This window comes from Temnothorax longispinosus, chromosome 11 (genome assembly GCF_030848805.1).
Source record: "Temnothorax longispinosus isolate EJ_2023e chromosome 11, Tlon_JGU_v1, whole genome shotgun sequence".
Lineage (NCBI taxonomy): Eukaryota > Metazoa > Arthropoda > Insecta > Hymenoptera > Formicidae > Temnothorax > Temnothorax longispinosus.
Window position 1 is genome coordinate 15,970,439 of NC_092368.1, and position 21,624 is coordinate 15,992,062.

General features: G+C 37.0%; 2 protein-coding genes across 4 annotated transcripts; both read left to right on the top strand.

Annotated features, from left to right (window-relative positions):
- Positions 1 to 10,918: 10,918 nt before the first annotated feature.
- Positions 10,919 to 15,196, top strand: LOC139821691 (uncharacterized). The gene is made up of 6 exons (XM_071792931.1): positions 10,919 to 11,074; positions 11,213 to 11,286; positions 11,790 to 11,946; positions 12,284 to 12,472; positions 13,465 to 13,573; positions 14,777 to 15,196. Exons 2-6 carry the CDS (start codon positions 11,217 to 11,219, stop codon positions 14,972 to 14,974), a joined length of 723 nt encoding a protein of 240 aa, XP_071649032.1. The 5' UTR covers positions 10,919 to 11,074; positions 11,213 to 11,216; the 3' UTR covers positions 14,975 to 15,196.
- Positions 15,197 to 16,016: 820 nt separating this feature from the next.
- Positions 16,017 to 20,890, top strand: LOC139821692 (uncharacterized). 3 transcript variants are annotated; one of them, XM_071792933.1, is made up of 6 exons: positions 16,017 to 16,631; positions 17,283 to 17,350; positions 18,352 to 18,502; positions 18,686 to 18,880; positions 19,127 to 19,244; positions 19,952 to 20,890. In XM_071792933.1, the coding sequence occupies exons 2-6, from the start codon at positions 17,287 to 17,289 to the stop codon at positions 20,144 to 20,146; spliced, it is 723 nt and encodes a 240-aa protein (XP_071649034.1). In that variant the 5' UTR covers positions 16,017 to 16,631; positions 17,283 to 17,286; the 3' UTR covers positions 20,147 to 20,890. The 3 variants fall into 3 exon arrangements, with proteins under 3 accessions (XP_071649034.1, XP_071649033.1, XP_071649035.1); XM_071792932.1 differs by lacking the exon at positions 16,017 to 16,631 and adding an exon at positions 16,647 to 16,956; XM_071792934.1 differs by lacking the exon at positions 16,017 to 16,631 and adding an exon at positions 16,963 to 17,099.
- Positions 20,891 to 21,624: the final 734 nt, after the last annotated feature.

Below are 21,624 nucleotides of genomic sequence, written 5' to 3' on the forward strand. Positions count from 1 at the left end.
TAGAAAAAGAGAAAACTCTAATTCAAGAGGTGGCAAGTTTCGAGCGTTTCAAAATATCGTATTAATGCTCTTCAGCTTGAGAAGTAAATCAAAGTAACATATTATTAGTTAAAAGAAAAGTTTCTATTACTATACGACATGTCATTTTGAGGAACAACAGTAATTTATTGTAAGAAAATGACTGAAATCAAACGTATGTAGGGATGGGGTATGTTGGCTCATATCAAGGCACGCTTAGCTTGATTTGTTGTTGCCGCGCGCATGAGACCTGTGGGAGTATGTGATTTGCTATCTACAATGCTAGAAGCTAGATACCTATATATTTATATTAATATTTTTATGTTGAAGAAAGCTACATCTAAAACAGTTTACAATTGTTTTTCTGCAACAGCATTTTGCTATTTGATCATTACAAAGTAACTTTAAAAGATACTATCTTTATCGAGAAGTACATATCTGTTACCCATTTTGTGTTTCTATTACGTTTCCATTAATTTAACCCTAATCCCTCCAACTATGCCCTTTCGTATCCCACGCGTTTCTAACGGTCGTTCGTTCCGGAAAACCAATGGCTGTGGGATAATCTCCCCACCTCTAAAAAAGTTGTTATAGTAGGGAATATTAGGTAGAAATTTCAAAACCCTAGCTCATTTATTCTCGAAACGGCAAACAGTCAAAATCGCGTTGGGACACGAAAGTGCATGGTTGGAGGATTACGTCAGTATATTGTGTGTAGGTAAGTGAGAATTTTTGTTTCGATAAAAATGTATTTTTGTGTACAATTTAAGCGTATTTAAAATATTTTTGTCGTTAAAAAAAATTAGACATTCCACAGAGGACTATTATGGCTCAGAGGCAGACGGAAGAAGTAAGGAGGAGCTACGATTATAAAAAAAAAATATAATTTTTACATAAAAAATATCTTTCACACTTCAAATTTGTCTTTTCTTATTCAGAAATTCTTTTTCTAACATTCTTAAAGTCCATCTGTACCATTTAAAAATGACCAAATTTGAGGCGACGAAATTAAGTATTTCTACTTAATTAATAATTATCTCATTTTTTTTTATTCGCACTACTTTTAGTTTTAATTTGCGCGCTGAAACATTAAATTTCGTCAATTTGTTCGTAAGTTATGATTTTTTAAATAAAATTAGTCGTAACATGTGTTTTCCAACATATAATTGTTGTAAAATTTAAATAAATAATTTCCAAATTTTCTTTACATTGATTTTTAGTCAAAAGTATAAAGATATTATAACAATTTTTGGGGAATTTTTCAAAGCTATTAACATACTGAAAAACGCGTGGGACACGAAAGTGCATGGTTGGAGGAATTAAGTGGCGGAAGAAACGTTGGAAGGATTATGGTTAACATGGACTTTTGTCGCATAGCCTACTTATCCTATTATCGGGGCAAGTTAGATACAATGCAGCATGTTCGTATTTCACTTATTACAAAGAAACTATACAGTATACAGGAGCGCAGCGCAAAGCAGCGCGGATTGACTTACCGCCGGCGGTGTACCTATCATTCTTTTACCGCAGGCCTCCGTAAATACTTTAATACGTTACGTTCGATCGTGTCCTGCTATTATTTATACTAACACATACACGTATATATTCGCCCGTGTATGTGTTAGTATAAATAAAGGATATAATAAGTTTAGATAAAAATAGAGGATATACCTCGTGATATCCGTTATTTTTGTCTAAACTTATAATCAGCTCGGGCATCGCCGGGATAATTTACCTTCGTCGAGAGTCACGGATTCGCGGCGTCATTCGCGCCTCGTGTCCGTTAGTCGGATCCAGGTCGAGCAAACGAGCGCGAGCAAACACGAATGAATGACTAGCGACGTCGCTCGCTCGTCATTGAAGGTATACTGTCTATTCGTGCTCGTTCGAGCTCGTTCGTTCGGTCTGGATACTTCAATAACGCAAATCCGCGAAAGCGTCGACAAAACGCCTTAAAATCGATTTAACTACGAGAAACAAAAAGTCTGAAGAAATGTCAGATTTTATCTGACGTCACACCAATCGGTCGCATCCCGTAACTCATCTCCGTTACGCCAGTCGTGACGTTTCTCGCTGAGGGCGATCAGGTTCGGTCAAATCGATTCAATCTGATCGCGCAACGTCAACAGTTTTCCCGTGCGGGAAAACGTTGATCCGGGATCGCTCGGTTGTGCTGGGAAGTTTGGCGCGAAAATCGACCTAACTACGAAAAGCGGAAAGTTAGAAAACCAATTGGACCCGCGGTCGGGGTAGGGAGAACGAAGAAGCGACGGAGTGCGAAAGAGAAAAATTACGTGGAGAGCAAACGCTGGACGCGCAAACACGCCATCAGGCTCCCCGTTCGCACGTCCAATCAGAATCGGACTGAAAATAGGAATAACCGAGCTCCGACTACTATACGCTCGACTCCACAATTATGCATTTCACCGATTCAATCCCGACTGACTACCAATTGTTTTTCAATACACACGGGACGAGACGGGACGGGAAAGGACGAATGAAAGCAAAAGGACGGATGAAAGGAAGGAAGGAAGAACGAAAGGAAGAAAGGAAGGAAGACACCAAAGTTTCGACGGCGGCCGGCGAACGATTTTTCTTCTTGCCGGGTTGTGCGCTGCATTGCGGCTACGACGCGGCGCAACGCGACACGGCACGATGCGACGTAACGACCGTGTCGTCGTTGCCGTGCGTTTGGCTTCGAAATACGGCACCACAAAGGCCGGTATTTATTATAGTCGGATCTTATTTCAAGACTGCCTGAGGCGGAGCCCCTCCCCCCCTCAAAAGAAAATATAGGTATATAATAAGATTATATATTATTCGGACTCCCTTGATTGATTATTATCATCCGGTCTAAGCCAACCAAATTTTTATTCACTTCACCATCTTCATTCTGGCTCGCATCTGTCTCCATTGTACTTCGATTTTTCAATCGTCGAATCAGTTTTCCTCCCGAGCAAGATGCGCTCCACAGCTGCCGTCCGTTAGAAAGAAGAACTCGAAGTCTCATTCGGGGGGTTAATCCGGCTCGATTTGATCGAGGGAAGAAAGCGGGAGTCTCTCGGGGGATGGGAAACGAGGGGGGAGGGTGGAAACGTCGAAACGAGACCGAGAGCGAAAGAAAATAGGACTCGGTGTCTGGTACATTCCGGTACCGTCTCGCCGCGCCGTTTTATCGCGCATGCCACGAACGGCCGAATTTCCGATTGCCCGTAGTCAGCCCGCCAAATATCAACCAGCTCTCCCGATACCGTGTCTGCTCTCTCCTTCTCCTTCTCTCTCTCTCTCTCTCTCTCTCTCTCTCTCTCTCTCTCTCTCCTCTCCCTCCCTCCCTCCCATTGTAAGAGAATTATTTACGGCCCGTCGCGCTCCGTGACAAAACGGGCAAAGTGAGAAACGAGAAATGAGAGAAGTTTCTGTAAAACAAGCGCACAATAGTTATTTAGGTAACACGTGCGGGTTGAGAATTGGACACGAGTGCGGAGTGGACGCACGAGCCGCACGTGTTACGCACCCTATTTTATATTACAAAGTGCGTGGAAAGTGGCCTATTGGAAATTTCTCGCGTGGAAAATTGGCTATTTGTCGCACAGATGGCGCGCGCGGAATGGGCCACTTTCCACGCACGTGTGATATAATAGTTATTTGTGTAACAAGTGAGGTAAGATGAAAATTCCCGGGTGCGGAGTTTACGAGCCGAAGGCTCGTGCGTAAACTCCGCACCCGGGAATTTTCATCTTTACACACGGCTTACACTCCCTATTTTATGTTGCAAGTGCCTGGAAAGTGGTCTATCACGCACGCGTAGCGTGCGTAATGGGACACTTTCCATGCACGTGTTGCATAAACACATGTAGAGACACGCGTACACGTACGTTTAAGGCCTACGGCGGATCGTGACAATTTTTCGTGGAGTTGGCGCGTCGCCCGGTCCGTTAATGTACACGAAATTTTCGGCTCTCTCGCGAGAAAGGGATGAGAGGGGGAGAGGGCAAGAGGGTTAACGAGGAGGAAGACCTTTTCGTTTTAACGACTACAAAAACGCAAACGGGCCTCGGACGTTCGGTGCGCGGCGAGTCGCCGTTAGATTAGGTCAATATTTGGCTCGCTTACGCGGGTAACCCGGTCAAGGATTGCCGCCGCCGTCGCCGAATGCGTCTGTCGTTCCGATAACGCCGTTTATTATCAATGTACATCTCTTCTTTCCCCCCATCCCATTTTTCGCTCTTGTTGCATCTTCACCTGCTTTTATCGAATTTTCAAACTTGTCGAAACGTTCAGGAACGTGTCGCTTTTTCATTTCGCCTTCGAATATCGAGCGGAAAAGATCTCCGTGCGTTCTCCGGGCCGCACCTCTGTATGCGTCCTTTTTTTAAATCACTTATCAACGATTGCTTTTACGGAAATGGATCGAACTGCCATTTTCGCGAATCCAGGGGTCTGAAAGCCGGTCTGAAAATACGCGCGCGGCGGCGAATCAGTGGCGGATCGAGCGACGAGCGGTCGGGCTGACCTAGAGATGTCACTGGGTTAGCGTGTCCATGGGCCATCCATAATCCCCCCGATGATACCCGACGATACACGCTCGCTTTTACCCGGTCATAGGGACGAGACTGCGGCGTCGGGTCCGATTGACCCTCTTGCGTGGTTCATGGCGCGTTTCTGACCCGCAGCGGCGGAACACGGCCACTGTAAAGTTGGCACCTCATTTTCAAAAATCGAAAATTTTATTAAGAGTTCCATTTGCACCCACAATAGTTCTACAGTTCCTGATAGATTTCAGAAATAGTTCTGTCGATTTAGATAAAAATATAACGATTGAAAGAAAATGAGGTGCTAACTTCCCGTGACACCTCAAGTTTCGAAAATATTTATTTTTATCACGGAATTCTATAGTTCTCGAAGATATTTATAGTTCCTGATAGGTTTTAGCGATAGTTCTGGGCTTTAAGTATTTTTAAATAATTTTTTAATCTAATCGCTAGCACCTCAAGCTTCAAAAAAATTGATTTTTATCATGGAATTCTATAGTTCTCGAAGAGTTCAACAGTTCAACAGTTCAACATAAAATTTAGGATACTAAAAAAAATATATATCAATATATTTCTAAGATTTTAAGAATTTTCTTTCAATGATTATAAAATTGTTAATTTTTTTTATTGTCCTAAATTTTATTTCTAACATTTTAAAATTAGTTTTGACATCGCTGTTTTTATTTTCAACTTTTTATTTTTTACAATTATATTTCTAACAACTTCCACACAGCACACTTTATCTGATGGACGTCCTACAGATAAAGTGGGATATCTCAATAACCGATGGATATCCAGTGGATATTTAATATCCGGTGGATATCCAGCAGCGGATGCACTGCAAATGTCCCTCAAAATATCCTGTGCTGTGTGGGTAAGAGTAGTTGTTCTAAGATTATTATACTTTCAGATTTTTTAAATTTTATTTCTAGCATTTTAAGATTACTTCTGACACTATATTTTTACTTTTTAATTTCCTATAATTTTATTTCTACGAGAGAACTTAATACTACTTTCTCTCTAAAATTATATTTCTAACCTTTAGAGGACCGGAGTGGCTCAAAAAACAAAAAAAAAAAAAAAAAAAGGAGCTACAAAACTTTCTACTTCCACGTAGTTAGCTTTGGGTAACGCCAAAGGAAAGCTTTATACACGAATGTAACTGCTGTTACTCATTTAAGCTTATTTAGGTTGGTAACACTGTTTCTGTGCAAAATTTCGATAATCTGACCTCAGAATCGTGATTAATGATATCAAAAACCCTTAGAAACAATATTTGCCGTGCCGTTCTGGGCCGGAGTGGCCTCTAAAGGGACCAGAAACGGAAACTTTTCGGAACATGTTGGTTGTATATATGCATAAATTTTACGTAAAAAAATCTAAGATTTCAATGGAAAAATGCTGGCGGCCCTCTACAGGTTAAATATCGGCTGTCAAGAGCTGTCGAGGAGTGTCGAAAAAAACCGCGAAACAAGCCAGCACTTCTTAGTTCTCTTGAAGGTGAGGTGCCAACTCTGAGATTAAAAAACTGTTAAAAAATATTTAAAAACCGGAACTGAAATCGAAACCTACTGGAGTCTTCAGAACTATCGCAGAACTGTACGAAAATGCCGAAAAGTCGGCCAGAACTGCCTGCCTGCACCTCCGTGTTTACTATTGAATGCGGTGCCAACGGTAAAATTAAAAAATTGTTTAAAAAAATATTTCAAGGCCGGAACTGTTGCTAAAACCTATAAAAACTGTTGGAACTATGCGAGAACTATTGGGAACTGTTGGAAAATTATTTAAAAATATTTAAAGACCAGAACTATCGCTAAAACCTATCAGGAACTATAGAACTCTTCGAGAACTATAGAATTCTGTGATAAAAATAAATATTTTCGAAACTTGAGGTGTCACGGAAAGTTAGCACCTCATTTTTTTCAATCGTTATATTTTTATCTAAATCGACGGAACTATTTCTAAAATCTACCAGGAACTGTAGAACTATTGTGGGTGCAAATGAAACTCTTAATAAAATTTCCGATTTTTGAAAATAAGGTGCCACTGTGAAGTTGGTAGACCGACATCTACGCCTGTGAATAATGGCTCATTTTCGACGCCGCGGCCTAATACCGTTGCTGCGCTTGGAGAACTGCTGAGCGAATTCACGGGATCGGAAGATGCGTTTTGGAACTGGCAAAAACAGCTTGAGCTTATTCGTACCACATATAATCTTGATGACAACAATACGCGCATTCTAATAGGCATGAAATTGAAGCAGAAGGCCTTGAAATGGTTTTATTCGAAGTCGGAGTATTTGGAGATTCCGGTGACCGAATTAATGAAACAAAGAGAATGTTCGATCATCGGCCAACAAAAATGGAGTTGCGTCGACGATTTGAGAAGAGAAGCTGGCGAAATGAAGAATCCTTCAGTGATTATTATTACGATAAGGTAATACTGGCCAGCAGGGTACCTGTCGAGGAAGACGAAATAATAGACTATATGTTGGTGGAATTCCGGAGACCAACTGCGTAACCAGGCACGCATGCATCGTTTTGAGAGGAAGGAGGATCTTCTGAAAGCTTTCGAGCAAATTACGTTGCGGCCTGAAAATAAGAATCGTCCAGCACGAGGGAACATAGTCAGCAAACCGGATAACAACCAGCAGCCTAAAGTGAAGGAGACGAAACAGCGACGGGAAAGCAAGTGCTACAACTATAATAAAACGGGGCATCTTGCGAAGAATTGTGACAAGCCGAGAAGAGAACGAGGCTCGTGTTTTGAGTGCGGATCATCGGATCACCAGGTTCGAGACTGCAGCCAGAGGAAGCAGACGACATCTTCATCGGGAGCGAGCCAGAAAGTAGCAGAAGCCCAGATTTCTAACGTAGCAGTACAGCGCGAATGCGGTAACAAGTATCTTAAGCGAGCGGAAATTCAGATAAGTACAAATGGTGTGGACTGTAAATTTTCCGCGAATTCACAGCTTGATACTGCATGTCCGAGTTTAAATTAAAGCTAAATTTGTTCCACCGGGTTCGATTACGCAGTTTGAGAGTGAGCATTACGAAGGCATAAATGGTTCCGTATTAGAAATTAAAAGCGTAATAGTAGCAAAAATTGGTCTGGAAGATGCTATGACGAATGATGCGGTAATACGCGTTGTGCTTGAACACACCATGAAACGTGATTTATTGTTGGGAAGAGACGTATTAAAGAAATTCAATCTTACGATAGCTAAATGGTCGGACGAAAAAGATAACTTTATTTCAGATATTGATAACTAATTAATTAAATACTGGTTGATGCATGTGAATCAAAAAATATGAATTGTAACAGCTTTTATTTTATTTAATGATATAAAACTATAGGAAGTAGTAATAGTTATGTATATATACCTTGTTTAATTCGAATGACTTTACATACATTATTTTTTGCGTACACACATGTTTTGTTATACAATAGATATCATTGATTAAAAGTTGACAGCATCAAAACATGTAGTTGACTCAAAAAAAGAAAGTGGAATATGAACAAAATCAGTTTTATTTATTAGTAATAACTTGTTTCAAATGTACATTTATTATTACTATACGTAGTACATTTGTAATTACTAAAAGGTGTAGTAATATATTATAGGAGACGGGCTCTTCCCCTCAGTGTACAATTATGAAAAAAGTGCCCGCCGCGGCTGTTATCTACGCAGCTCCACGCAGATCCACGCAGCTCTCTCTCCCGGTACGCGGCTCGCTACGCTACCACCGCCGTCTCTACGACAGCCACGGCCTTCTACGTCGCGTTTCGCAGGAGGCCGCGCGGAGAGAGAAGATAACGAACATAATGAGAGCGGAGGTGACACGACGGCGGAAGAAACAAAGTTAGAGGAGACGAGGCGAGACGAGATCGGAGCGCGTGGATGCGAGAGACTTTTACGCGAGCTCGCGTAATAAAACGAAAGAAAGAGAGATACGGGATAAGAGAGAGAGAAAGAGAGAGGGGAATCGATCTTCGGCACACGGTACAGGAGAGACGAAAGAGAGAAAGAACGAAAGAGAGAGGTACTTACCGCTTTCCGCAGTGGTGCAGGGTAGCGTCCGTTCGTCGTTGTCCGTTGGCGAAACGTTGTCGTCAGCGTTGACGAGAGAGAGAGAGAGAGACACACACACACACACACACAGAGATATATATTGAAAAGGAAAGCGAGCGCGAGCGCGATCTCCTCCGAGCGTCGTAAACTGGTTGTAACTCTCCGACGTAACTCTCCCGTTTACTCACAAGCAAGATCGAGTCATAGTCTCGAGCACTATACCGCGCGAGAAAAATGACTCCCGGAAAGCGCGCACTACCCTCTTCTTCTTTTTTTAGGCCGGCTGTCCGCAGCGGCGAGCTGCTGCGGAGGCTGCGAGTCGCTCGCGAGAGAGTCCTCTCTCTCTCATTCTCTCCCTGGCGTTTCCTATCCCGCGTTGTTTTAGAGCAGGTCCGCACAGCGGAGTGACGACGTCGCGACGACAACTACAATAATGACGACGAGGGTTGGCAGCGGCAGGACCAAAGCGCGGCAAAAGGAGGAGAGAGAAGTAGGCCGGTTAACCGTTCAGGCCGCACTGAAGACTGACGAGTCGAACGAGCTGCGGGTTAGTGAGGGTGAAACCGGCGGGCGGCCTGGTCTATATATACTATAATATCCCTCTTTTCTCGCATCCCTCCTTTTTCGCATCCCTCCTTTCTCGCATCCCTTCTTGTACCCCTCTCCATCTCCTCGCGAGCGCATCCCCGCGCGCTTTGCTTTGCCACCGGCCAAACACCCTCAAGCCACCCCCAGCCGCCCGCCGCCGCCGCCGTCGCCGTCGCCGCCGCCACCGCCGCCGCCACCGCCACCGTCACCCCGCCATCGGCCACCCCGGCATCGGCCACCCCGCCGCCACCATCACCCCGCTGTCGAACCGCCCCTCCGTCGGTCCCCCCACCGTCCGTCACCCCGCTGTCGGCCACCCTGCCATCGGCCACCCTGATCACCCTCGCCGCTCTTGCTCTCTCGCTCTTTCGCTTTCTCTCTCTCTCTCTCTCTCTCTCTCTCTCTCTCTCTCTCTCTCTCTCTCTCTCTCTCTCTTGCTCCCGTTTGCGCTGCTCTACTCCAACTCGGCGGCGGCACTACGGATTTGAAAGAACAGTTTTTGTAATAAAACAATAATAGTACGTAATATTATAATTATGTAAAATAGCATCTAGAGAAACACTGTGACAAAGATAAAAAACTATGATAAAGTATATAACGGTGTAATAATATATATGTAATATTATAATAATGTATACAATAATCAAATAGTGTAAAATATACTTTACTATTTGATTAGATAAGCTCTTCATATTAGATTTGTGAAATTGTATGTTTTCTTTCTTCCATTGTACGCTAAAGGGTATTTTTCCCGTTAATAAAGATCATTATTATTATTTATAATATATTTATATTAAAAAAATAATACATACACAAGAATGAGATATAAATTAGTAAACAAATAACTCTTTTTGTATTAATTTTTATATTTATTTGAAGATGGGGCTCTCAAGAGTAACTCTCGATAATGTGTCTCTTAAATGGATCCTGGTATATAATGCTGCAAGTGAAATTTCCGCTTGTGGCGCGTCCCTTTGATAGCCTCCCTAATAATTTAATTACTCGGACTTTTTTTAGCACAAAGAAAAAGCGTACTGTTGATCTATTTAATAAAAACGTTGAAAATCGATTTGATAATCCGCGAATCTGGTACACGTGTTACAAACAGACGCTTAATCTCGGTAAACCAAGAAATTGTTTTCAAGAGATTGCGTTACCGCAGATATTACTGCAACGAGATGCTTTATAATCTAATCTACACCTTACATCTAATCTTTTATCGGGACTCAATAAGAAAGGAGAAAGACTTATTGTGAGATTTATTATGAAAAACAAACAAAAGCGCATTAGAAGCTAACGGCAATAAATTGTGTTCAAGTGTATACTCCAAGCACACGGCAAATAAGTCATCGAAGACCAGGAAGGACAACAACGTCGCTATCAATTATCTTCGAGACTGTCAGATGTGAGATAACGGAAAAAACAAGAAAGCAGAAAGAAAACGGAAGGAAAATACATGCGGCGTTTCGTTTGACCTGCAAAATCCAACTTTCCACGTCGATTAGCTAATAATCGAATTGTCGCGCGATATCGTATTTAATAAGAGATCCCTCGGATCCGATACTGTCGACCTGTATAAGGTTGAGGTAGCGCAATTTTCTCAATTACAACTCGCGCGACTCTTATCGCGCAACTTGCGACTCGTGCAAGCGCAAGGACAATTGCGTGACACTTACAAACGACTTGACTTATAAACGATTCGTGCGTAATTATCACTGACGTGTTTCCTACCGAACGCAGGTGTCTATAAATAATGTCAAACGTACAATACCGAGGTACAAGTAATCGGTGGCGTCGACTTGCCGATTCGCTCGATATCGCCTGAATTTACCAGAATCTCTCTCTCTCCGCCGAGAATATCCAGGTGCGTTTCCTCGTCGTTAATTCGCGAAAACGTTCACTGTATGGGACAGTGGCAAATTCGTTGGCTTTAAGGAAAATATCCTGACCCTCCTTCGTCTTCGGAAGCAACTAAATCGACTGTGTTTTCCACTTTGTGCAGAAAAATGAACCTCGTTGCGTTCGGGCTTATCTTGATCTGTTGCCATGCCTGGGCGACTGAGATAGACGATAATTGTAAGTAGATACCTGTATTTCTTCCTCTCTAATTTTTCTTTAGAAGTATATCGAATAGTATTTCTCCAGAAATATGTCGTTCTCACAGATATATATTACACTTATCTCTTGTCTATTTTTGAACAATCCACTTTTAAGCCATCTATTTTGGAACATTCTATTTTTCAGATGTCTGTTTTGGACGATACCTCTTTCGGGAAGTAATTTTTGTTAGAGAGATCTTAGATGTTAAATATTTGAATAAATCTATTTATGAATGGTTTATTTTTGTGCACGGCCTGTGCACAAAAATGTCTCTCATCAATATCAATTTCCGCGATTCTATACAGATCTCTCTTTTGCGTATTTTTTTAAATTTTACGAGTTCTTTTTATGATACACATCAGGAATATTAACATCGTTATTGAATATTATTAACATTAATATTAAATATTATCAATATTGTTCAAAATCCTTACATATATTTAGCACTGATTATATATGACGTAAATTTTTTGTTCTAGTTGGAGAGGTCTACGCGTTTAAATCAAAGTTAGCAGATGCCCTCGAAAAATTTAAATCCGTAGTACGAGATGGAGATAGCAATCTCGGAATTCCGGCTCTTGATCCGTTCATTACGGATAGGCTGCCCCTCAACATTAATGAACCAGGAATAGGATAGTGCGTGTCACAGCTTGGTTTTTGAAGTAACACGTTGACGGCTAATGCGTTAAATCAATATGCCCCTAGAACAACAAAATATATCACGATTATAAACTTTTAATTATCTTTTACTTTATTTTGTCTTCCAAGCTGTTGCTGTGTATTATCGATACAGCACATTATGCACCTAAAGAAAGGTGTGTTTTAAAAATGACCAGTTAGACCAGGCGGTATATCTTAATTTAATGTGTATTGTGTATACATGACAATCAACATATTATAAACGACACGTTGTTAGAAAACACGAAGTTTGTTTAATGACGCAGTTTTTTTTATTTTTCCGTCATACTCTCAGCGTTGATGGAGTTTTCACAAACGTCCGTATAGATGGTTTGTCCTCGTATAAAGTCAACAGCGCTGACTTCAAATTGTTTGGTTTGAAAGTCCACGTAGATCTCACCTGGCCGTTGGTAGTCCTGAATACTAATTACTCCGCGAAAGCCAACGTCTTCGACTTCGACATTTATGGAACTGGAGGGATAGAGTAAGTATTTGTTTCTTCCGAGAGAATCTAATTATCCATACAACTTCGATGAGTTCGCGATTTTCCAATATCTATATATAATGAAAAAAGATCTCGCCGCCAATTTTTGCATTTTATTTAGTAGTCAATAAAAAAACCTACGAAATTAAATCTAAACTTTACTGAGATTTATTAATTTCAATTATTATTATAATTTTATAGTAATTATTATAACTATCTTATTATAATAATGCATTGTTATCTTTACCGTATATATAGTAATTAAAAAATGCAAAATATTAATTATTACCATAATTATATTAATTATATCACAGTGAGAAAGTTCGCTGATCTTTCTTCGTGAAAAACGTTCGTTTTTCATTTTGCTTCATTTATATTTAACTACAATGCTTGAAATATGCACGTGAAAAAACGAGAGCTGGGTTGACTGACAATAAGTTAGCCGTTTTTCACTCAGCGCTTTCGCGACTTTATCAGGCGACGCCAACTGCGACAAAGCGCGTTATTAAATCGTGACTGAATTTATATGCTCCGCGAAACACGCAATCACGCCGATCTCGTTCAAGTTTCTTACGGTGATCAGGCTCGCCCCTAGCAAACGCATAACTTAATTGAGATTGCTTTGACGGGAATTTGTTAGACGCGACTTTTTCTGGATTTAAGATATTTATCATTTCATTATCAAATTAAACGATAAATTTATCTATATTTCAACGAATCTTTTTAAAATGTAGAAAATCAAGAAAGGAGATCGGATTATCTCTTTGGCGGCGCTTATTTAGAATTTAAGATAATTAATTATTTTATTGTCAAATACACTACTTCTCTATAATTAAACTCTTAAAAATTATACACACAATAGGATACATTTCTATCAATAATTTTATAAAATAATTTGAGATCACAGAGAATATTTAAAGCTAAAGAAAGTTAAAATTAAGGTGAAAGCTAAAGATACATAATAATGTACTACATATATATTTAATTTTCAGAGCAGCCGCACATGACTTCAGATTCCTGACTGACATTGGCCTCAAATTAAAAGGCAAATATGTCCAAATTGAATCAATATCAACAAAGGTTTCCTTGAGAGCGTTAGACGTAAGTAATTAAGTTACAATTTTGTCAATTGTTTTCGTCTTTTTGCGATCATTATCCTCAGAATTCGCGATTGGACCGTTGCAAAGATAATATTGAATATAAAATAAATAACTTTACGTTACCAATCTTTAAATAATTTCTGAAAAAAAAATATATATATACATATATACATAATTTAATCTTTTGATAGTTTTCATATATCTCTCAAAACTTCATTTTAATTAAACAAGGAAAATAATTATACAGAAAATTAAAAGCGAAAAAGATAAAAAATGAAATCATTTTTCAACTCCGCATTTCAAATATTAAATTTTATTGTACCTACTAATGTCTGTTAATCTCATGTTAATGTGGTCATTTTCTCTAGAGTTCATATCACAAGTTTTATATTGTATTTTTTATATATTATAAGTTTTTTCAACAACGTCACACATATATAATTTTACAAAATCATAAAAGAATAATTTCGCAATAATTAAATTTTAATGGGTCGCAAAGTTTTCTTCTTAAATCATGAAAATTTCACTCTAGGAAAAAATATATATATATATATAAAGGTTAATAATAATGTATACATTTTTTTAATTAAATAAATTATTATATGAGATTGCCACGTTTTTTTTGTATGATATTGAGTTAACTGCCTCGTTTCTTACCCTTCAATTTGCATATATAAAAAGGCGACCCAGTCACACTGCTGGCTGCAAAGATATCGATCTTTTACAAACAGCTATTATGGAAAAGACTTGAAAAATCTACATTTAACTAAAAAAAATTATTATTGAGCTCTTAGAAACTTCCTGATTAGTATGTATACATATTAGATATTATATATGTTAAAATAATAATGTTGATAATAAAAAATTAAATTTAGTCAGAAAAAAAATGAATTGACTATAAAAAGTCGGTTAGCTTGGCGCTTCCGTAAAAATTAATTTAATTTTCTCCACATTTAATTTTCTCCTTTTTGATAAATTTATTTTAATTTGAAAAATTACAAGTATACAGTCGAAATTATTGGAATTCGACATTTTGTAAGGACTCAGCAGACGCTAGATTCAAGTCATTTTCATTTTTCAGATAATGTCTTTCATTCTTCGATTTGTTTGATTATACGGAATATAATACTAAATGAATTTTCGGTTACTGATTATTTTTACTGTTTCTAATTTCCAATACATTTTTCTTTTCTATCGCTTGTAGTTTCATGCGACGGGCCTGTACGACGATAATGAAATATCCGAAGTAGTGAGCAAGACGATCTCCGATGCGGTACCTAAACTGATTGACACGAACCAAAAAGTGATTGTAGACACCATTAATCGCGTCATCACGGAAGAAGGCAACAAATATCTGTCCACTGTAACGTTGAAGGACCTATTGAAAATACTAGGTCTGTAATATCTTTTTGTCATATTTTTATGTCGATGCCACGCTATCGTTTGATCAACATTTACACAATTGAGATCCAGGTCGATTAAACGATACAAATTCATGATAAAGCACTTAAACAACGTTTGTTAATAACTCGCTGAGGATAAAGGTCCTTAACAAAACTTGCTTTGCACTAAAATTACATATTTCTGTAATTTGACAATAAAATTAATACTAAAATAATAAGAAGCGTGAAAAGACTACTTCTTTTATAAGATTCCCGTTTTATTCTTTATGTTATTTTTGTACTAATATTAACCCTTAAATGCCACACCTCTTAAGAATCTCGTAAATGACACATGGGGTCTAAAAGACCCCAGCATGAAAAATGTCTCCTTACTCATTGATTTTTTGATATTTAGTTATGAAAATTATTTTCAATGTTGTTCAAGGCTTAGAAAAGAGAATAAAATGCTTATATTGTTAAAATTTTAATTTCAACATAGTATAAAAAATTAAGTAAACTGAGTACTGCTAAGTGTACAACCGGGTAGGTCAATCACTCAACTATCATCAATGGGAGCATGAGCTCCATTTTTGGGGGAAACATTTGAAAATATATCATTGTAAAGGGTCTGGGGTCCGCTGGACCCCGGGTGGCATTTAAGGGTTAAAAATGGAGCATATCATAGAATTTTTCTGCAATTTGGCAATAAAATTAATACTAAAATCACAAGCGTGATAAGACTACTTCTTTTATAAAATTTCCGTTTTATTCTTTATGTTATTTTTGTATACTAATATTAAAAATAGAATATATTGTATGGAATTTCCCAATGTGTATAGTAAAGTACGAAAGAGAGAAAGAGAAAAAGATATTCCCTGTATATATCGTTTTTTATATAAAGTTATTCTTGAAAAATGAGTGTGCAGACGTATTTTTTGCGTTCTGTTTATGTTAATAAACAAACTTTGAAAGTACAATACGTTTGCGTGATCGCCCGTTGATCTGTTTTATCCACACACACACATACACACACACACACACACACACACACACACACACACACACACACACAACACACACACACACAAACACACACACACACACACACACAGAAGATAAGATAATGTAATGAAGTACAACGATTGAGAAAGGGAAAAAATCCAAGATTCGATTAATCTAATCGCTTTCTTGTAGCGTTATATTATCAATGACATCTCTTTCATTTTATCACGTAATCTAAAATTAAATTATCGGAACAACACATTAAAATAATTATTATTATATGTATTAACCATACCGTTCGGATTTCTATTGTCATCTTGCAGTTAAATAATTTTACGGATAATACACGTAATGTTCTCTATAATATTGTTTATCTGCAATATTCCTTTATTTATTTATTATAATGTAAAAAAAATATTCCTATCAGCTTTTAAATGTCTGACCAGTAGTAAGACTGTGCATTATTTTTATATACGTACGTTACTTGATTGCGTTACACAAGTTGCAGCGTAACAAGCTGGCTTATAATCTAATCGCTGGTCTAATCTCTGGTCTCGATAAGATTCACAGGACTCGGTATAAAAGAAACTCAGCGCTCCAAAATAAAATTAATTGTAATGACATAATTATAGTTAATTGCGCTTCCTGGATACATAACGCAATACAGAAATTGCCGTAAGTAACTGCTTTAGTGATTGCAACGAAACTCAATGGAATTTTTCGACAAAAGAAAAACGAAGAAAACATAACGTCAAATGATTTCGAGCATTCTACAAAATTAAATTCCTTAGATGCTCAAAGATCGAATCGTTATTGTGATATACGTAATAATCAGTGAGAGATCTTGGTGTTCGATTTAACGATTCGATATCGGCGAAACGTGCCTATAAATACGTCTACATTTTTCTTTAGCTCGCAGTTTCATTCGTGCTGTTTAATCAAACGCTAAGTCAAACGGTTGTCAGAAACTTTACTGACGTAAATCAACTTACAACGAGCCGTACGTAAACAGTATATGATCATTTTAGGCCTTGGAAAACATTTTGTATTCACAGATAATACAAAATATACAATTCTAAGTTCAAGTACTAAACGAGTGACGTCATGACGTGTTGATTAAATTTATGGATATTTCGTTCGAACGTACGTTTTGACTTCTGCTTCTGTGTTATATGCGCGTCGCGATAATTTGCGAAAACATTTTCGATAATCGCGATGTTCTTTCACGATAATAATCAATGATAACAACGGCGACGAATTCGTTAGCTTTAAGACTGTGACCGTGTTCGAGGTAACTTAATAAAGCGTCTTTTCTACTTCACACAGAAAAATGAATCTGATAACGTTCGGACTCATCTTGCTCTGTTGCAATGTTTGGGCAGCAAAGACAAACCGTAAGTAGATATCTATATTTTCTCTTTTGTTTCCTGGTATTTCTCCTATATTTCTCTAGAGATGCATTAACCCATTAATAAGTCCTAGGAGGCCCCAACGCGCTTTCCTGTTTTAAATCCTTGTAGTTCGGATTTAGACTGCAATTGATATTTAAAAATCTAGTCAGCAATAGTGTGGAATTTCTAAAAAGAAAAATATAAAAGTTGAAAGTAAACATAAAACAGGTAAGTGACCACTGCTTTTTCACTGACAAATATTCAACTAATAAATAATTTTATCCACTTTTTTGAGTAGAATTTTTGTTATAGATAACTCAAAAATAATAATTATATTAATTTATTCTTTTTAAAAAAATAGGCAAAATCATTTATTAATTAAATATTTGTCAGTAAAAAGATAGGAGTTACTTATTCATTTTATCTAACCTCCACTTTCAAACCTTTATATCTTTCTTTTTAAGTATCTCACCTCATCACCGACTAGATTTTCGGAAAAAGCAACTCTTTGTACCCTTAAATGTTAATTGCGGTCTAAAAATGTTAATCAGATTACAAGGATTTAAAGCAGGGCTGAATGGTTAAGCTATATATTTTTAGAAGAGTTAATCGTCTTTACAGTTATTTCATATTTATCTTTGTACTGTCTATTTTTTGAACAATCTGTTATTAAGTTATTTGTTTTTAGATTTAGGTATTCTTTTTCAAAAATATTTTATTTTAGAAATATTTTTGATAAGAAGATCGTACTTTAGCGTATTTTTGAACAATATATTTATCGTGTTATTAAATTATTATCTCGGTTCAATTTATTCTTTAATATTATTAATTTTCATAACTTTATAAATCTTTTTTTACCTTTATTTACGCATTTTTTACCTTTGTTATATTTTTTCTTTTAATGTGATAATATTTCGTCAGACATATTATTAGATAACGTTCAAGACACTTGCATTTGTTTAGCATTAGTTTGTAAGCTACACCGTGCAAATTTTTACTTTCAGTTGCAAGCAAATTTGGGAATAAGATGTTAGAAGATTTTCTTAAAAAGTTTAAAACTATATTAAAGACTGGAAACGAGACACTCGGAATTCCGATTCTTGATCCGTTTAATGCGGACCGGTTAGATATCAGATTAAATGAGGAAAAAATAAAGTGAGTGCCGTTCTAATTTTTTAAATTAAATGACAGTAAAATTGCAAGCGTTGTCTAATCAATATTTTTTTCTAATATAGTCTCAGCTAATAATGCGTGTTACTTAAACGGAAAAAAAATGTGTGTGTATCGCGGGATTAAATGTTTTATAAATTTTTCTTTACGTTTTTTGTATATTCTCAGATTGGATGCGCTCTTGACGGAGGCCAACGTAATCGGTTTGTCCGAATATGATATTATTAATGCTGACTACACGTTGTCCAAAGAATTTGTCTTGGAACTTCATCTTTCGTGGCCACTGCCGATAGCCGCGAGTACTAATTATTCTATGAACGGTAAAGTTGATGTCTTCGAAATTTACGGCAAGGGTGATATAAAGTGAGTAGTCATTCTTGACCGATCGAGAATCGAAACCAATATAATTTCGGCAATTTTAATTTCAAGATTTTAAAATCACAAGTTCTTCGTAAGATGTTTTCAACTTATTTCAAATGTTTCTTTCTAATAATTTTATGTCTGTTTTCATTATAGTAATAAAAAAACTTTCAATCCATCTTAATTTAAAGTAAACATACAGATCGTAAATTGTTAAAGTTAATGATATACTACGTGTTCAATTTTCAGAATGACCGCGCAAAAATTCACTTTTGACACGGAAATTAATTTCATAATGGATGGCGGGCTAACCGGACACTTGAAAGTAAAAAACATGAAATTGAAGCTTTCTTTAAATTCACTAGATGTAAGTAAATAGATTTAAAAAATCTCATCAAAACTTTCTTTTTCTTTCTTTCTTTGTTCTTGCTTTCTATTTTCTTTCTTCTTGCAATCTTCACAATTAACTGTCATGTCGTTGCGTATAATAAAATTTCAATTTTATATGTATATATCACAGGTTCTCAAAAACTTGCTGAGAAAAAAATATATGCAACTAAGAAAACTCAAATATATATATATTTTATATATATTTACCATATATTTTTGAAAATTTATCGATAAATTATTTAAAATACATTAAATAATTAGTTTAATTTATAAAGTAATAATTTATATAATTAGGAAATATTTCTCTTTTTTTGTACAAATTTCTTGTTTCCGGTTCTCAGAAATTTATTGTAATAACAATTTGAAAATGTTTAGCAGAAATTAAATTATATCTTCGTAAAAAAATTGTATCGCTTTATATATGTAATATTCACGCTAGCTTATCAAAAAGAATATTTATTTTGCAAAAGCGTTAAAAAAAATCGACATCTTTAGAATTTGAAGTTTTATATGCAACCAGATAGAAATCATTATTCAAAACATCATTTTTAATTTTCAAGCAATTTTTTCGTTATTCGATTATTTCTATCTTTTATTTTTAATATTTTACTCCCAATTATCAATTCTAATCCTTGTATCTTTTTTTCTCTTGTTCCAATTGCTAATTCTTTTTATTATTTGCAGTTGCATGTGACGGGCCTCTATGACAACGATGAATTGTCCGCGGTAATAAGTGCCGTGATTTCCGATATGGCACCTGAGTTAATTAGCGATGACTCGATTATAAAAGAGGTTATTCCAGTTATCTCAAATCAGCTCGACGCTTTTCTATCCACCATGACAGTTTTAGAATTATTGAAACTGATTTTAAATTTCTAGCGTTAAAGTTAAGCGTTTATTATTATTATTATACATAAATTTAAGCGTTAAATTCTTGTGTTATATTGGCGTCGTCTAAACAGTCATTTGTACTATCATTTGTACTAATTATTTCATCATGCACGATGATTATTTGCAAATTGTAATCGGATGAAATGAAAGTCTAATTGTTTATTATATTATTGGCGAATTACGAATGTACTTTCGGTATACCTATTTTACTTTAAGTACAGAGAGTGTACACTAGTTCAGCAATAGAAAACAGATCCAATTGGCTGAGTCCAGCAGAGAAAACTGCTTTGCAACTGTTGTAAAATTCGTGAATTTGATTGGTGTATACTCTTGGTTACGGTCAAAATTAATAGAATCAACCAATCAAATTCATGAATTTTGTAACAGTACGTTGCAAAGCAATTTTCAAGACGGCCGGTCTTAAGACCGTATTTTGCGGATTTGATTGCGGTTGGAGTTATCAGTTGACAGTTGCGAATTGACCAATCAAAGCAAAAGGTTACTGGCTGACTGGTCAATCTGCAAATCTATCAATCGTAATTCCAATCGCAATCCGCAGTGCAACATAGCCTTTATGGTAATTCGCACAAGAACATTCGTAACACGCCACGTTACATTAAGCGCCAATTATATATTTAGATCCGTACATAAACTTGGACTTATATTAACGTACAGGGAAATCCATAATAAAAGTGCATTTTGCATTTAAATAAAAGATCCATTGCATGCTAATGCCATCTCAGTAAACTATTGAAATATATAGTAAATATAACGACCAAAGTGAGAGAAGTAGTAAGCTTGAATGATAAAGCAGCAGAGAGAAACCTGAAAGCGTGTATGTACGCTCAATAAGTGCTCTGGTACATAGAAAAACTTAAGCAGTACCTCGAACTGCAAGCGTGCTAGCACGACAGCGCACGCTGTGCTCAGCATGTCATGCAAAAACTATGCTGTCTCTGTGTCACTGTTATATCGATAAACAGACAGTGCTAGCACGGTGCTATCACGATAAGTATTGTTTGTTATCTTATGCACGATGCCGAAAATTTTGACCTGCAACATGCTAGCATGCTACCTGCATTGCCCGTTAAGCGTAATGTGCCGTCACTGTGCTCGTCAGGTGCGGCAGTATCTGGACATCACATGACAGCATGCCATTGCACGAGTGCGTGCATTATATGGCCATCGTGCTAATATTTGATTATCTGGGTAAGACTTATACAGTAAGCAAAAGTGACCAATTATAGTCAAGTGTTCTTGAAAATAACTTAAGATCCATATATGACTCTAATGGCACATGACCCTATAATGGTACATGATCCTATAATGGTATAAACATTGTTCATTGAAAAATGGTTCGTGTCCGTTCTATGATTCATGTCCGAACTACTCATTGTCAGATTAAAAATAGTCAAGATAAAAGTCAGGTAAGATGAATAGATAAGAGTCAGACAAGGACCGACAAT

Excerpts from the sequence above, each read along its gene's own strand:
- LOC139821691 (XM_071792931.1), top strand. The coding sequence starts at position 11,217 with ATGAACCTCGTTGCGTTCGGGCTTATCTTGATCTGTTGCCATGCCTGG. Across the intron at positions 11,287-11,789 it reads GACTGAGATAGACGATAATT|TTGGAGAGGTCTACGCGTTT; the intron begins GTAAGTAGATAC and ends TTTTTGTTCTAG. Across the intron at positions 13,574-14,776 it reads TTTCCTTGAGAGCGTTAGAC|TTTCATGCGACGGGCCTGTA; the intron begins GTAAGTAATTAA and ends TATCGCTTGTAG.
- LOC139821692 (XM_071792933.1), top strand. The coding sequence starts at position 17,287 with ATGAATCTGATAACGTTCGGACTCATCTTGCTCTGTTGCAATGTTTGG. Across the intron at positions 17,351-18,351 it reads TTGGGCAGCAAAGACAAACC|TTGCAAGCAAATTTGGGAAT; the intron begins GTAAGTAGATAT and ends TTTTACTTTCAG. Across the intron at positions 19,245-19,951 it reads TTTCTTTAAATTCACTAGAT|TTGCATGTGACGGGCCTCTA; the intron begins GTAAGTAAATAG and ends TATTATTTGCAG.